The sequence below is a fragment of the Anolis sagrei genome, chromosome 13 (genome assembly GCF_037176765.1).
Source record: "Anolis sagrei isolate rAnoSag1 chromosome 13, rAnoSag1.mat, whole genome shotgun sequence".
Taxonomy (NCBI): domain Eukaryota; kingdom Metazoa; phylum Chordata; class Lepidosauria; order Squamata; family Dactyloidae; genus Anolis; species Anolis sagrei.
Window position 1 is genome coordinate 7,868,766 of NC_090033.1, and position 15,918 is coordinate 7,884,683.

At 44.7% G+C, this 15,918-nt stretch overlaps 2 protein-coding genes across 2 annotated transcripts in view; both read right to left on the reverse strand.

The window, feature by feature from the left end:
• ATP13A2 (ATPase cation transporting 13A2) overlaps positions 1 to 1,624 on the reverse strand; it is a 59,331-nt gene extending 57,707 nt beyond the window's left edge. Inside the window, exon 1 of the mRNA XM_067472717.1 lies at positions 1,513 to 1,624. Coding sequence (XP_067328818.1) covers positions 1,513 to 1,522 — 10 coding nt within the window. The 5' untranslated portion in view covers positions 1,523 to 1,624. The remainder of the gene's footprint in view (positions 1 to 1,512) is intronic.
• A 3,276-nt stretch (positions 1,625 to 4,900) lies between these two features.
• On the reverse strand, positions 4,901 to 15,588 carry SDHB (succinate dehydrogenase complex iron sulfur subunit B). The gene is made up of 7 exons (XM_060758830.2): positions 15,418 to 15,588; positions 11,958 to 12,043; positions 9,357 to 9,493; positions 9,119 to 9,235; positions 8,895 to 8,996; positions 5,217 to 5,339; positions 4,901 to 5,105 (listed from the first exon to the last, which is right to left on the reverse strand). The coding sequence occupies exons 1-7, from the start codon at positions 15,552 to 15,554 to the stop codon at positions 5,022 to 5,024; spliced, it is 786 nt and encodes a 261-aa protein (XP_060614813.2). The 5' UTR covers positions 15,555 to 15,588; the 3' UTR covers positions 4,901 to 5,021.
• Between the last annotated feature and the right edge of the window lie 330 nt (positions 15,589 to 15,918).

Consider the following 15,918-nt stretch of genomic DNA (forward strand, 5'->3'; position numbering starts at 1 on the left):
GGAAAGGATGAGGGAGAGAAGAAGGAGGGAGGGAGGGAGGGAGGGAGGGAGGGAGGAAGGAAGGAAGGAAGAGGAGGGAAAGTGGGAAGGAAGGAAGGAAGGAAGGGAAGGGAGTAGATGAGGGAGAGAGGAAGAAGGAAGGAAGGAAGGAGGGAAGGAAGAGGAGGGAAAGTGGGAAGTAAGGAAGGGAAGGGAAAGGATGAGTGAGAGAGGAAGAAGGAAGGAAGGAAGGAAGGAAGGAAGAGGAGGGAAGGTGGAAAGGAAGGGAAGGGTGAGGGAGAGAGGAAGGAAGGAAGGACGGAAGAGAAGGGAAAGTGGGAAGGAAGGAAGGGAAGGGAAAGGATGAGGGAGAGAGGAAGAAGGAAGAAGAGGGAAAGTGGGAAGGAAGGGAAGGAAAAGGATGAGGGAGAGAGGAAGAAGGAAGGAAGAAGAGGGAAAGTGGGAAGGAAGGGAAGGGAAAGGATGAGGGAGAGAGGAAGAAGGAAGGAAGAAGAGGGAAAGTGGGAAGGAAGGGAAGGGAAAGGATGAGGGAGAGAGGAAGAAGGAAGGAAGAAGAGGGAAAGTGGGAAGGAAGGGAAGGGAAAGGATGAGGGAGAGAGGAAGAAGGAAGGAAGAAGAGGGAAAGTGGGAAGGAAGGGAAGGGAAAGGATGAGGGAGAGAGGAAGAAGGAAGAAGAGGGAAAGTGGGAAGGAAGGGAAGGGAAAGGATGAGGGGGAGAGGAAGAAGGAAGGAAGAAGAGGGAAAGTGGGAAGGAAGGGAAGGGAAAGGATGAGGGGGAGAGGAAGTAGGAAGGAAGAGGAGGGAAGGTGGGAAGGAAGGAAGGGAAGGGAAAGGATGAGGGAGAGAAGAAGGAAGGAAGGAAGAGGAGGGAAGGTGGGAAGGAAGGAAGGGAAGGGAAAGGATGAGGGAGAGAAGGAAGGAAGGAAGGAAGGAAGGAAGGAAGAGGAGGGAAGGTGGAAAGGGAAGAAGTGAGGGAAGAAGAGGGAAGGATGAGGGAGAGAAGAAGAAGGAAGGGAGGAGGATGAGGGAAGGTGGAAAGGGAGGGAGTAAGAAGGGAAGAAGTGAAGAGACAGGAAAAAGGGAGGAATGAAGGAGTGGAGGGAGGGAGGAGGGGAGGAAATAAATTGGAGGGATGAGGGAAGAAGGGAGGGAGAAAAGAGAGAAAGAAGGAAGGAGAAAGGGAGAGAGCAAAAAAGGAAGGAAAGAAGGGAGGGATAGAGGAGAGGAGGAAGAAGTAAAGGGAGGGAGGAAGCGAAGGAGGAAAGAGGGAAGGAGTGGAGGAAAGAAGGAGAGGAGGGAGGGAAGGAAGGGAAAGGAGGGAGAGAGGGGAGGGAAGGAAGGAAGGAGAGGAGGAAAGATAGAAGGGAGGAACAGAGGAGAGGTATCTATCCATCTATCTATCTATCTATCTATCTCCTATCTATCTATCTATCTATCTATCTATCTATCTATCTATCTATCTATCTATCTATCTATCTATCTCAAAGTTCCAGTGCTCTACATCTCACCCACCGCCTCTCATGCCCGGCCAGCCTGCAGAGCAGGTGACCCTCCCTCTCTGCCCACTTCCTTTGCTTCCCGGCTGCAGAGGCAATGAGAGAGAGAAGCAAGGCCTGCTGGGAGATGTAGTTCCCTCTCCCTCCAGAGCCCCCAGCTCAAGGCGCTGGACTCCGAGCTAGCGCCACCTTGTGGGCGCCGCAGGGAGAGTGGCGGGGTTACTCCAGGTCAAAGCCCCATTCTCCCTTCTGGAAGGAGAACCAAAAGGAATCCAGGCTACTATGGGGTGGATCTGGGGCTGGTTAAGAGACCAAACCCAAATGTTTCCTCCTGCCCTGGAAACTAGGACTCAACAGAGTTCCCATGACAGGAAAGGAGAGTCCATCGAACATTACGAACAACTTCCTGACTGTCAGAAGAGCTGTTCAGCAGTGGAACTCTCTGCCTCAAAGTCCAATCAAAGCTAATCTGTCAGGGATGCTTTGATTGTGCCTTTCCTGTTTGGCAGAAGGGGTTGGACTTGATGGTACATTGTGGTCTCTTCCAACTCTATTATTATTATTATTATTATTATTAATTGAGGGTGGATGGCCATCTCTCAGGGATGCTTTTATTGTGACTTTTTATGCCTGGCAGAAGGGGTTGGACTAGATGGCGCATTGTGGTCTCTTCCATCTTTATTGTTATTATTATTATTAATAATAATAATAATAATTCAGGCTGAATGGCCATCTGTCAGGGATGCTTTGATTGTGCTTTTCCTGCCTGGCAGAAGGGGGTTGGACTAGATGGCGCATTGTGGTCTCTTCCAACTTTATTATTATTATTATTATTATTATTATTATTATTATTATTATTTGAGGCTGAATGGCCATCTGTCAGGGATGCTTTGATTGTGCTTTTCCTGCCTGGCAGAAGGGGGTTGGACTAGATGGCGCATTGTGGTCTCTTCCAACTTTATTATTATTATTATTATTATTATTATTATTATTATTATTATTATTATTTGAGGCTGAATGGCCATCTGTCAGGGATGCTTTGATTGTGCTTTTCCTGCCTGGCAGAAGGGGGTTGGACTAGATGGCGCATTGTGGTCTCTTCCAACATTATTATTATTATTATTATTATTATTATTATTGTTATTAATTGAGGCTGAATGGCCATCTGTCAGGGATGCTTTGATTGTGCTTTTCCTGCCCAGCAGAAGGGGTTGGACTAGATGGCACATTGTGGTCTCTACCAGCATTATTATTATTATTATTATTATTACTATTATTATTTCTCCTCCCTTCTTAAACTCTATTATTATTATTATTATTATTATTATTAATTGAGGCTGAATGGCCATCTCTCAGGGATGCTTTTATTGTGTTTTTTTTCTGCCTTCCAGAAGGGGTTGGACTAGATGGTGCATTGTGGTCTCTTCCAACTTTATTATTATTATTACTATTATTATTTCTTTCTTCCTTTCTTCTCCTTCCTCCCTTCTTAAACTCTATTATTATTATTATTATTATTATTATTATTATTATTGAGGCTGAATGGCCATCTGTCAGGGATGCTTTTATTGTGCTTTTCCTGCCTGGCAGAAGGTTTGGACTCAATGGCACATTGTGGTCTCTTCCAACTTTATTATTATTATTATTATTATTATTATTATTATTATTAATTGAGGCTGAATGGTCATGTCAGGGATGCTTTGATTGTGCTTTTCCTGCCCAGCAGAAGGGGTTGGACTAGATGGCGCATTGTGGTCTCTACCAGCATTATTATTATTACTATTATTATTTCTCCTCCCTTCTTAAACTCTATTATTATTATTATTATTATTATTATTATTATTATTATTATTAATTGAGGCTGAATGGCCATCTCTCAGGGATGCTTTTATTGTGTTTTTTCTGCCTTCCAGAAGGGGTTGGACTAGATGGCGCATTGTGGTGTCTTCCAACTCTATTATTATTATTATTATTATTATTATTATTATTATTATTATTTATTTCTTCCTTTCTTCTCCTTCCTCCCTTCTTAAACTCTATTATTATTATTATTATTATTATTAACTGAGACTGAATGGCCATCAGTCAGGTATGCTTTGATTGTGCTTTTCCTGCCTGGCAGAAGGGGTTGGACTAGATAGCACATTGTGGTCTCTTCCTATTATTATTATTATTATTATTATTATTATTATTATTAATTGAGGCTGAATGGCCATCTGTCAGGGATGCTTTGACTGCTGGCAGAAGGGGGTTGGACTAGATGGTGCATTGTGGTCTCTACCAACATTATTATTATTATATTATTATTATTATTAATTGAGGGTGGATGGCCATCTGTCAGGGATGCTTTGATTGTGCTTTTCCTGCCTGGCAGAAGGGGGTTGGACTAGATGACCCATGTGGTCTCTTCCAACTTTATTATTATTAGTAGTATTATTATTTCTTTCCTCCTTTCTTCTCCTTCCTCCCTTCTTAAACTCTATTATTATTATTATTATTAATTGAGAGTGGATGGCCATCTGTCAGGGATGCTTTGATTGTGCTTTTTCTGCCTGGCAGAAGGAGGTTGGACTAAATGACCCATGTGGTCTCTTCCAACTCTATTATTATTATTATTATTAATAATAATAATAATAATAATAATAATAATTTAGGCTGAATGGCCATCTGTCAGGGATGCTTTGATTGTGCTTTTCCTGCCTGACAGAAGGGGTTGGACTCGATGATGCATTGTGGTCTCTTCCAACTCTATTATTATTATTATTACTATTATTATTATTATTATTATTGAGGGTGGATGACCATCTGCAAGGGCTGCTTTGATTGTGCTTTTCCTGCCTGGAAGAAGGGGGTTGGACTAGATGACCCATGTGGTCTCTTCCAACTCTATTATTATTATTATTATTATTATTATTATTATTATTATTATTAATAATAATAATAATTTAGGCTGAATGGCCATCTGTCAGGGATGCTTTGATTGTGCTTTTCCTGCCTGACAGAAGGGGTTGGACTCGATGGTGCATTGTGGTCTCTTCCAACTCTATTATTATTATTATTACTATTATTATTATTATTGAGGGTGGATGACCATCTGCAAGGGCTGCTTTGATTGTGCTTTTCCTGCCTGGAAGAAGGGGGTTGGACTAGATGACCCATGTGGTCTCTTCCAACTCTATTATTATTATTAATAATAATAATAATAATAATTGAGGGTGGATGGCCATCTGTCAGGGCTGCTTTGATTGTGCTTTTCCTGAATGGCAGAAGGGGGTTGGACTAGATGACCCATGTGATCTCTTCCAACTCTATTCGTCTATGTCTCTGGCCCCAGAGCAGAGTCCCTCGGAGAAACCTTGACTTGGGCCCGGACAATCCTGGAAAGGAGAGAGCGTGGTCCAGAGTAGCTTGAGAAGGAGCGCTTTATTAGTCCATTAGATACATATCACCCGTCTTATCTACAGAGAGGAGACCCCGGAAAAAGAGTCTCCAGTGCAAAGCCATGCAAAAGGGTCAAGCGCAGGTCTAGGCGGTGGCGGCTCCCTCCTTCTTCTGGTAGGCGGCCATCATCTTCTTGATCTCTGCAATTGCTTTGCCGGGATTCAGGCCCTGAAGACAAGAGATCGAGAGATGGAAGGTGAGGCTTGGTCAAGCGCAGCCCCGTATACCCTCCCCTCCCAGGACGATCCCCCATAGAGAGGATCCAGGACGATCCCCCACCTTGGGGCAGGTCTGGGTGCAGTTCATGATGGTGTGGCAGCGGTAGAGGGAGAAGGGGTCCTGCAGCTGGGCCAGGCGCTCGGCCGTGAAGTCGTCGCGAGAGTCCACCATCCAGCGGTAGGCCTTGCAGAGGGAGGGGCAGAGCAAAGGGAGGAGTTAATGGAGCCTGCCCACCCTCGCCGGCCCAACCCTTGGCCCCCGAGAGTTGGGAGAGACCCTCAGAGGCCATCCAGTCCAACCAGCTTCCACCAGGTGGGAAAAAGAACCGTCCAACTGTTGGGTGGGTGGGCTTACTAACAAAAGACCCTCCACACACTGAGGCTTACTAACTCTGAGGCCTACCTCACACTGAATCCTACTAACACCTACTGAGGTGTGCTCTTACTGAGGCAAACTAACACTGGACCCTTCTCATACTGAGGCCTTCTCATACCGAGGCTTCTCTCCTACTGAGGGCAACTAATACTGAGGCGTACTAAGCTACAGGCACACCTACTTATATTGAACTATAATGACAACAATGACAGTAATTTGTTGGGTGAGTGGGCCTACTAACAAAAGACCCTCCATATTCTGTGGCTTACTAACTGAGGCCTACCTCACACTGAGGCCTTCTCATACTAAGGGCAACTAACACTGAGGCGTACTAAGTTACAGGCACACCTACTTATATTGAACTATAATGACAACAATGACAATAATTTGTTGGGTGAGTGGGCCTACTAACAAAAGACCCTCCACACACTGAGGCTTATTAACTCTGAGGCTTACCTCACACTGAATCCTACTAACACCTACTGAGGTGTGCTCATACCGAGGCAAACTAACACTGGAGCCTTCTCATATCAAGGCTTCTCTCGTACTGAGGGCAACTAACACTGAAGCATACTAAGCTGCAAGCACACCTACTTATATTGAGCTACAATGACAACAATGACAGTAATTTGTTGGGTGAGTGGGCCTACTAACAAAAGACTCTCCACACATTGAGGCTTACTAACTCTGAGGCCTACGTCACACTGAGGCCTACTAACACCTACTGAGGTGTGCTCATACTGAGGCAAACTAACATTGGAGCCTTCTCATACTGAGGCTTCTCTCATACTGAGGGCAACTAACACTGAGGCGTACTAAGCTACAGGCACACTTACTTATATTGAACTATAATGACAACAATGACAGTAATTTGTTGGGTGAGTGGGCCTACTAACAAAAGACAATCCACACACTGAAGCTTACTAACTCTGAGGCCTATCTCACACCGAGGCCTACTAACACCTACTGAGGCGTGCTCATACTGAGGCAAACTAACACTGGAGCCTTCTCGTACTGAGGCCTTCTCATACGGAGGTTTCTCTCATACTGAGGGCAACTAACACTGAGGCGTACTAAGCTGCAGCCACACCTACTTATATTGAACTATAATGACAACAATGACAGTAATTTGTTGGGTGAGTGGGCCTACTAACAAAAGACCCTCCACATACTGAAGCTTACTAACTCTGAGGCCTACCTCACACTGAGGCCTTCTCATACCTAGGTTTCTCTCATACTGAGGGCATCTAACACTGAGGCGTACTAAGCTACAGGCACACCTACTTATATTGAACTATAATGACAACGATGACAGTAATTTGTTGGGTGAGTGGGCGTACTAACAAAAGACCCTCCACACACTGAGGCTTACTAACTCTGAGGCCTACCTCACACTGAGGGCTTCTCATACCAAGGTTTCTCTCATACTGAGGGCAACTAACACTGAGGCGTACTAAGCTACAGGCACAGCTACTTATATTGAACTATAATAAAAATGACAGTAATTTGTTGGGTGAGTGGGTCTACAAACAAAAGACCATACACTGAGGCTTACTAACTCTGAGGCCTACCTCACACTGAGGCCTACTAACACCTACTGAGGTGGGCTTTTGAGGCTTAATAACTCTGAGGCCTACCTCACACTGAGGCCTTCTCATACTAAGGGCAACTAACACTGAGGCGTACTAAGCTACAGGCACACCTACTTATATTGAACTATAATGACAACGATGACAGTAATTTGTTGGCTGAGTGGGCCTACTAACAAAAGACCCTCCACACACTGAGGCTTATTAACTCTGAGGCTTACCTCACACTGAATCCTACTAACACCTACTGAGGTGTGCTCATACCGAGGCAAACTAACACTGGAGCCTTCTCATATCAAGGCTTCTCTCGTACTGAGGGCAACTAACACTGAGGCGTACTAAGCTGCAGCCACACCTACTTATATTGAACTATAATGACAACAATGACAGTAATTTGTTGGGTGAGTGGGCCTACTAACAAAAGACCCTCCACATACTGAAGCTTACTAACTCTGAGGCCTACCTCACACTGAGGCCTTCTCATACCTAGGTTTCTATCATACTGAGGGCATCTAACACTGAGGCGTACTAAGCTACAGGCACACCTACTTATATTGAACTATAATGACAACAATGACAATAATTTGTTGAGTGAGTGGGCCTACTAACAAAAGACCCTACACACACTGAGGCTTACTAACTCTGAGGCCTACCTCTCACTGAGGCCTACTAAAACCTACTGAGTTGCCCTCAGTTGCCCTCAGTATGAGGTGTGCTCATACTGAGGAAAACTAACACTGGAGCCTTCTCATACTGAGGCCTTCTCATACCGAGGCTTCTCTCATACTAAGGGCAACTAACACTGAGGCGTACTAAGCTACAGGCACACCTACTTATATTGAACTATAATGACAACGATGACAGTAATTTGTTGGCTGAGTGGGCCTACTAACAAAAGACTCTCCACACATTGAGGCTTACTAACTCTGAGGCCTACGTCACACTGAGGCCTACTAACACCTACTGAGGTGTGCTCATACTGAGGCAAACTAACACTGGAGCCTTCTCATACTGAGGCTTCTCTCATTCTGAGGGCAACTAACACTGAGGCGTACTAAGCTACAGGCACACCTACCTATATTGAACTATAATGACAATGACAGTAATTTGTTGGGTGAGTAGGCCTCCTAACAAAAGACCCTCCACACACTGAGGCTTACTAACTCTGAGGCCTACCTCACACTGAGGCCTACTAACACCTACTGAGGTGTGCTCATACTGAGGCAACTAACACTGGACCCTTCTCATACTGAGGCTTCTCTCATACTGAGGGCAACTAACATTGAGGTGTACTAAGCTACAGGCACACTTACTTATATTAAACTATAATGACAACAATGGCAGTAATTTGTTGGGTGAGTGGGCCTACTAACAAAACACCCTCCACACACTGAGGCTTACTAATTCTGAGGCCTATCTCACATTGAGGCATATTAAAACCTACTGAGGCGTGCTCATACTGAGGCAAACTAACACTGGAGCCTTCTTGTACTGAGGCCTTCTCATACCGAAGCTTCTCTCATACTGAGGGCAACTAACACTGAGGCGTACTAAGCTACAGGCACACCTACTTATACTGAAGTATAATGACAACAATGGCAGTAATTGGTTGGGTGAGTGGGCCTACTAACAAAAGTCCCTCCACACACTGAGGCTTACTAACTCTGAGGCCTACCTCACACTGAGGCCCGCAAACACCTACTGAGGCGTGCTCATTCTGAGGCCTACCTCACACTGAGGCTTACTAACACCTACTGAGGTGTGCTCTGCTTACCTGCATGAGAACAGCGGGGCCTAAGTACTTGTCCCCGTTCCACCAGTAACTGGGGCAACTGGTGCTGCAACAGGCGCAGAGGATGCATTCGTACAGGCCGTCCTGCAGGGAGGGAGAGAAGGGAGGAGGAGAAGAGCTGAGCCTGGGGCCTCCCTTGGCGCAGTGGGGGCTCCGTGTGGGGCCCCAGAAAGGCGTGGGGATGGAGGAGGGAGGCAGGAGCTGACCAGCTTTTCCCGGTCCTCGATGGACTGGAGGTACTGCTCCTGGCCTTGGCGGGACTCGTCCTTCTTCTTCAGGAAGGGCTGGATGGCCTTGTACTGGGCATAGAAGTTGCTCAGGTCCTGAGAGGGAGGAAGAGGGGCGCCCGTCAAGGGATGCGTGCTTGACCCTGAAGGCCCCGAGAGCGAGACCCTTCCCCTCTGCCCCCATCCCGACGATTCCTCAGGCCTGCTTGCCACTCACGGGAACGAGGTCCTTGACCACAAACATGTGGGGCAGCGGGTAGATCTTGGTGGTGCGTCCGAGGTCGGTGTCGATGCGCTTAGTGCAGGCCAGGGTGTTCCCGCCTCCGATGTTCATGGCACAGGAGCCGCAGATCCCTGCAGGGAAGAAGGAGAGGGCGCTCAGCCAGGTCGGACCCTTCCTGTCCACACGGCCCAATTGGCCTGAGTTGGGACCTGTTCCTTTATTTATTTATTTATTTATTTATATTTTGTATATTTGTACTCTGCCCTTCTCAACCCCCTGAGGTAGGTAGACAAACCAATAATAATAATAATTGGTCTACCTATGATCCATTATTATTATTATTATTATTATTATTATTATTATTGGTCTGCCCATGATCCTATATTATTATTGTTGTTGGTCTGTATATGGTCCTATATTATTATTATTATTGGTCTACCTAGGATCCATCATCATTGTTGTTGTTGTTGTTGTTATTATTATTGGTCTGCCCATGATCATATATTATTGTTGTTGTTGTTGGTCTGTCTATGGTCTCATATTATTATTATTATTATTGGTCTACCTATGATCCATCATTATTATTGTTGTTGTTATTATTATTATTATTACTGGTCTGTCCATGATCCTATAGTATTATTATTGTTGTTGGTCTGTCTATGGTCCTATATTATTATTGGTCTACCTGTGATCCATTATTATTATTATTATTATTATTATTATTATTATTATTGGTCTGCCCATGATCCTATGTTATTACTATTGTTGTTGGTCTGTCTATGGTCCTATATTATTATTATTATTATTATTATTATTATTATTATTATTATTGGTCTGCCCATGACCATATATAATTATTATTGTTGTTGGTCTGTCTATGGTCCTATAGTATTATTATTATTATTATTATTATTATTGGTCTACCTATGATCCATCATCATCATCATTGTTGTTGTTGTTATTGGTCTGCCTATGATCCTATGTTATTATTGTTGTTGTTGGTCTGTCTATGGTCCTATATTATTATTATTATTATTATTATTATTGGTCTACCTATGATCCATTGTTGTTGTTGTTGTTGTTGTTGTTGTTGTTGTTGTTAGATAGGTTGCAGGTTCGAATCCGGGGAGAGGAGGATGAGCTCTCTCTATCAGTAGTACTATAGGATCATCACAGTCATGTAGTAATAATAATAACAATAATAATAATAATATAGTATCACAGACTGACCAATAATAATAACAGTATAGGATCATCGATAGACCAATAATAATGATGATGATCATGATGATGATGCTGGAACATAGATCAATATAATAATAATAATACAATTGGATGATTACAGTCATGTAACAACAACAACAACAACATAGGACCACAGACTGGTCAATAATAAAAATAAAAATAATAACAATAGAGCATAGATCAATATATTAATAATAGTATAGGATCATCACAACCATGTAGTAGTAGTAGTAGTAATAATAATAATAATATTGTACCACAGACTGACCAATAATAATAATAATAATATAGGATCACTGATAGACCAATATTAATAATATTCATAATGATGATGCTGGAATATAGATCAATGTCATAATAATACTATTGGATAATTACAGCCATGTAATAATAATAATAATAATAATAATAGAGCATAGATAAGTATAATAATAATAATACTATAGGATCATCACAGCCATGTAGTAGTAGTAGTATGGTCCTATATTAGTAATAATAATAATAATAATAATAATAATAATAATAATAATATAGGACCATAGACAGACCAACAACAACAATAATATTATAGGATCATAGGCAGACCAATAACAACAACAACAACAACAACAACAACGATGATGATGATGATGATGGATCATAGGTAGACCAATAATAGTAATAATAATAATAGTAATAATAATAATACTATAGGACCATAGACAGACCAACAACAACAATAATTATATATGGTCATGGGCAGACCAATAATAATAATAATAATAATAATATAGGACCATAGACAGACCAACAACAACAATAGTAATATAGGATTATAGGCAGACCAATAACAACAACAACAACAATGATGATGATGATGATGATGGATCATAGGTAGACCAATAATAATAATAGTAATAATAGTAATAATAATAATACTATAGGACCATAGACAGACCAACAACAATAATTATATATGGTCATGGGCAGACCAATAATAATAATAATAATAATAATAATAATAATAATAATAATACTATAGGACCATAGACAGACCAACAACAATAGTAATAACATAGGATCATAGGCAGACCAATAATAATAATAATAATAATAATAATAATAATAATAATACCACAGACTGACCAATAATAATAATAATAATAGTATAGGATCATCAATAGACCAATAATAATAATAATAATAATAATAATAATAATACTGGAATATAGATCAAAGTCATAATAAAACTATTGGATAATTACAGCCATGTAATAACAACAACAGCAACAACATAGGACCACAGACTGGCCAATAATAATAATAATAATAATAATAATACTGCTACTGCTACTCAAGGGCGATCGCGACCTTCCCTGCAGGAGCGCCGGAAGGTGAGCGTGGGGTCTATTTCGTTCTTGATCTTGATCAGGGCGTCCAGCACCATCGGGCCGCATCTGCCGGGAAAGCAAGAATAACAACAGTCATAATAATAACAATAATAGTAATAATACAGCGTTATTGATCTCCCACTGCCCACCCAAAGGGAACTCGGGGCGGCTTACAGCAAGCGACAACATAATATTTATTTTATTTATTTATTTACCTTACTTATATACCGCTGTTCTCAGCCCGAAGGCGACTCACAGCGGTTCACAACAAATACGAACAGCAAAAATTTAGTGCTACGGTATAGAAACAGTTAACAACCTAACACATTACACAACCCATTCACTGTCGTCTTGTCATCAAAAACATGTTCCAGATTCGTCATCCATTGCATAAGCAAATTGAATAAGCGTGCAGCAGCCATGTTACTAACAGGAGCGGGACGCAGGGAGCATACAACGCCCTTGTTGTTCCAGCTCCACTGGCTGCCGATTTGCTACCGGGCTCAATTCAAGGTGCTGGCGTTGGCCTATAAAGCCCTAAACCAGGCATGGGGAACCTTCGGCCCTCCAGGTGTGGTGGACTTCAACTCCCACAATTCCTTGAGGCTCGGCATTCGCCCCAAAGGCTTACCTTGGCCCAAGGAATTGTGGGAGTTGAAGTCCACCACACCTGGAGGGCCGAAGGTTCCTGACCCCTGCCCTAAACGGTTCCGGCCCAAGATACCTATCTGACCGCATCTCGGCCTATGAGCCCACCAGGACTTTGAGATCGTCCGGGGAAGCCCTGCTCTCGATCCCGCCTGCCTCACAGGCATGCCTGGCGGGGACGAGAGACAGGGCCTTCTTGGTGGTGGCTCCTCAGCTGTGGAACACCCTTCCCGCGGAAATCAGACTGGCGCCCTCCCTGATGACATTCCGCAAGAAACTAAAGACTTGGCTGTTCGAGAAGGCGTTCGAACAAGAAGTGCAATAATTTGGTAATGACGACAGGAATGGAACAACGGAAAACGATACTGGATTGTGGTTTAACGATGAGACGACGCGAATGGCTTTTTGTAGTTTTGTATTACTGATATTGAGATTTTTGATGTTGTTGATGACGATGGTTTTGATATTTATTTATTTCAATTACTTATACCCCGCCTTTCTCACCCCCGAGGGGGGACTCAGGGCGGCTTACAAACAACGGCACAATTCGATGCCTGAATCAATAAGCAAACAATACGTACAACAATTTAGACAGTTAACAGGTTAAAAACATTAGTACATAATAAAATAGCAAAACAATCTCATGCTCAGTGTTCAGAGTTCCGTGTATCCATTCCATTCAATTCGTCCATGTTTGTCGTCGGATCTTCCTTTAGCTGCCAGCATGTCCAAAAGCTTGGTCCCATATCCAGGTCTTCAGTTTTTTCCTGAACGTCTGAAGGGAGGTCGCTGATCTAATTTCCCCGGGGAGTGAGTTCCACAGGTGAGGGGCCACCACTGAGAAGGCCCTGCTCCTCGTCCCCGCCAACCTCACTTGTGACAGTGGCGGAGTCGAGAGCAGGGCCTCCCCGGATGATCTTAAATTTCGAGATGGGATGTAGAGGGAGATCCGTTCGGACAAATACACTGGGCCGGAACCATATAGGGTTTTGTAGGTTAAAACCAGCACTTTGAATTATGCTCGGAATTGGATCGGCAGCCCGTGGAACTGATGTAACAGGGGGGTGGTGTGCTCCCTGTACGTCGCTCCGGTGAGCAATCTGGTTGCTTCTCACTGGACTAGTTGTAGTTTCCGAGCAGTCTTCAAAGGCAACCCCACGTAGAGTGCGTTGCAGTAATCCAACCGGGATGTGACAAGAGCGTGGACCACCGTGGCCAGATCCGACTTCCCAAGGTACGGGCGCAGCTGGCGCACAAGTTTTAATTGTGCAAAAGCTCTCCCGGCCACCGCCGAGACCTGGGGTTCCAGGCTCAGCGATGAGTCCAGGATCACTCCCAAGCTGCGAACCTGCGTCTTCAGGGGGAGTGTAACCCCGTCTAACACAGGCTGTAACCCTATTCCCTGTTCGGCCTTACGACTGACCAGTAGGACCTCTGTCTTGTCTGGATTCAATTTCAATTTGAGTTGCCCCTGGGCTGAGAACAGCAGTCTATAAGCACAGTAAATAAATATTTATTTATTTATTTATTTATTTATTTGCTGCATTTATTAACCGCCGTTCTCAGCCCTAGGGTGACTCACGGCGGTGTACAACATATAAAAGACAATTTACAATAAAGCCAAGACGACAAAAAACCAACATATCACTAACGCACAATCATCTAATTATACTAAAAATAATCCGCTCCATCTTATCGTGGAATCATAACCAATCTCGTAGTCCATATACCGTTCCAGTTGTCATTCCAGTTACTGTAGCACTCAGTTAAATGCCTTCTCGAATAGCCATGTCTTCAGGCTCTTAAGGAAGGACATAAGGGAGGGCGCCTGTCTGATGTCAACAGGGAGGGTGTTCCACAGCCGGGGGGCCACCACCGAGAAGGCCCTCTCTCTCGTCCCCGCCAGACGTGCCTGTGAAGCAGGCGGGATCGAGAGAAGGGCCTCCCCAGACGATCTCAAAGTCCTCGTGGGCTCATAGGCCGAGATGCGGTCCGAAAGGTATTTTGGGCCGGAACCGTTTAGGGCTTTGTAGGATAACACCAGCACCTTAAATTGGGCCCGGTAGCAGATCGGCAGCCAGTGGAGCTGGAACAACAAGGGCGTTGTATGCTCCCTGCGTCCCGCTCCAGTTAGTAACATGGCTGCCGCGCGCTGGACTAGCTGAAGCTTCCGGGCCGTCTTCAAGGGCAGCCCCACGTAGAGAGCGTTGCAGTAGTCGAGGCAGGATGTGACCAGAGCGTGCACCACCGTGGCCAAGTCAGACTTCCCAAGGTACGGGCGCAGCTGGCGCACGAGCCTAAGCTGTGCAAATGCTCCCCTGGTCACCGCTGAAACCTGGGGATCCAGGCTCAACGATGAATCCAGGATCACACCCAAGCTGCGAACCTGCGCCTTCAAGGGGAGTGCGACCCCATCCAACACAGGCTGTAACCCTATGCCCTGTTCGGCCTTGCGACTGACCAGGAGTACCTCTGTCTTGTCTGGATTTAATTTCAGTTTGTATAATTTAATAATTTAAATTAATTTAATAATTTAATTTAATAATGTATAATTGTATAATTTCAGTTTGTCTTGTAATAAGCAAGAATAGCTCACTGGCCAGCTTGATTGGCGCTGAATGGCCTCGCAGCTTCAAAGCCTGGCTGCTTCCTGCCTGGGGGAAACGTCAGGAGAGGGTCAAGCAGCCCGGAAGACGCATATGACAACTCAAGGCCTACTCAAAGCACTCAAGTTGGTCAGGGAGTCAGGCGGTGCGCGCCTCTTTTCGGGCCCTCCCGCTGCGAGGACTCACTTGTTGAGGTCAACCTCGTAGGTCTGCATCCGGGGCTTCTCTCCGCGCTTGTCCGGGTCCCACCGGTACACCGCGAACCGCTTGATCCGCGCCGCCGTCGCCGCGCTCGCCCTCACCGCCGCGGTCACCGCCGCCATCTTGTCCTTTCCTTCTCTCCGGAAGGGTCCGTGGTAACCACTTCCGGTAAGGGCGGGGAAGGAGAAAAAGGGAGCACGCGTCCTAGAAAAGGCGGCCATCTTGGAAAGGGCCGTTCCTCAGTCCGCAACTATATAGAACTTCAGCCGGCGGCCATCTTGGGTAGGGCCCTTCTCAGTCCGCAGCTATATTGAACTTCAGCCGGCGGCCATCTTGGGAAGGGCACTTCTCAGTCCGCAGCTGTATTGAACTTCAGCCGGCGGCCATCTTGGGAAGGGCCCTTCTCAGTCCGCAGCTATATTGAACTTCAGCCGGCGGCCATCTTGGGAAGGGCCCTTCTCAGTCCGCAGCTATATTGAACTTCAG

What these genes read in the sequence shown, in the direction of transcription:
- SDHB (XM_060758830.2), bottom strand. Translation starts at nt 15,554, where the DNA reads ATGGCGGCGGTGACCGCGGCGGTGAGGGCGAGCGCGGCGACGGCGGCG. An exon ending in TGGTCAAGGACCTCGTTCCC is followed by an intron (nt 9,236 to 9,356) that starts GTGAGTGGCAAG and finishes CCTCCCTCTCAG; the next exon opens with GACCTGAGCAACTTCTATGC. An exon ending in TCGAGGACCGGGAAAAGCTG is followed by an intron (nt 8,997 to 9,118) that starts GTCAGCTCCTGC and finishes CCCTCCCTGCAG; the next exon opens with GACGGCCTGTACGAATGCAT.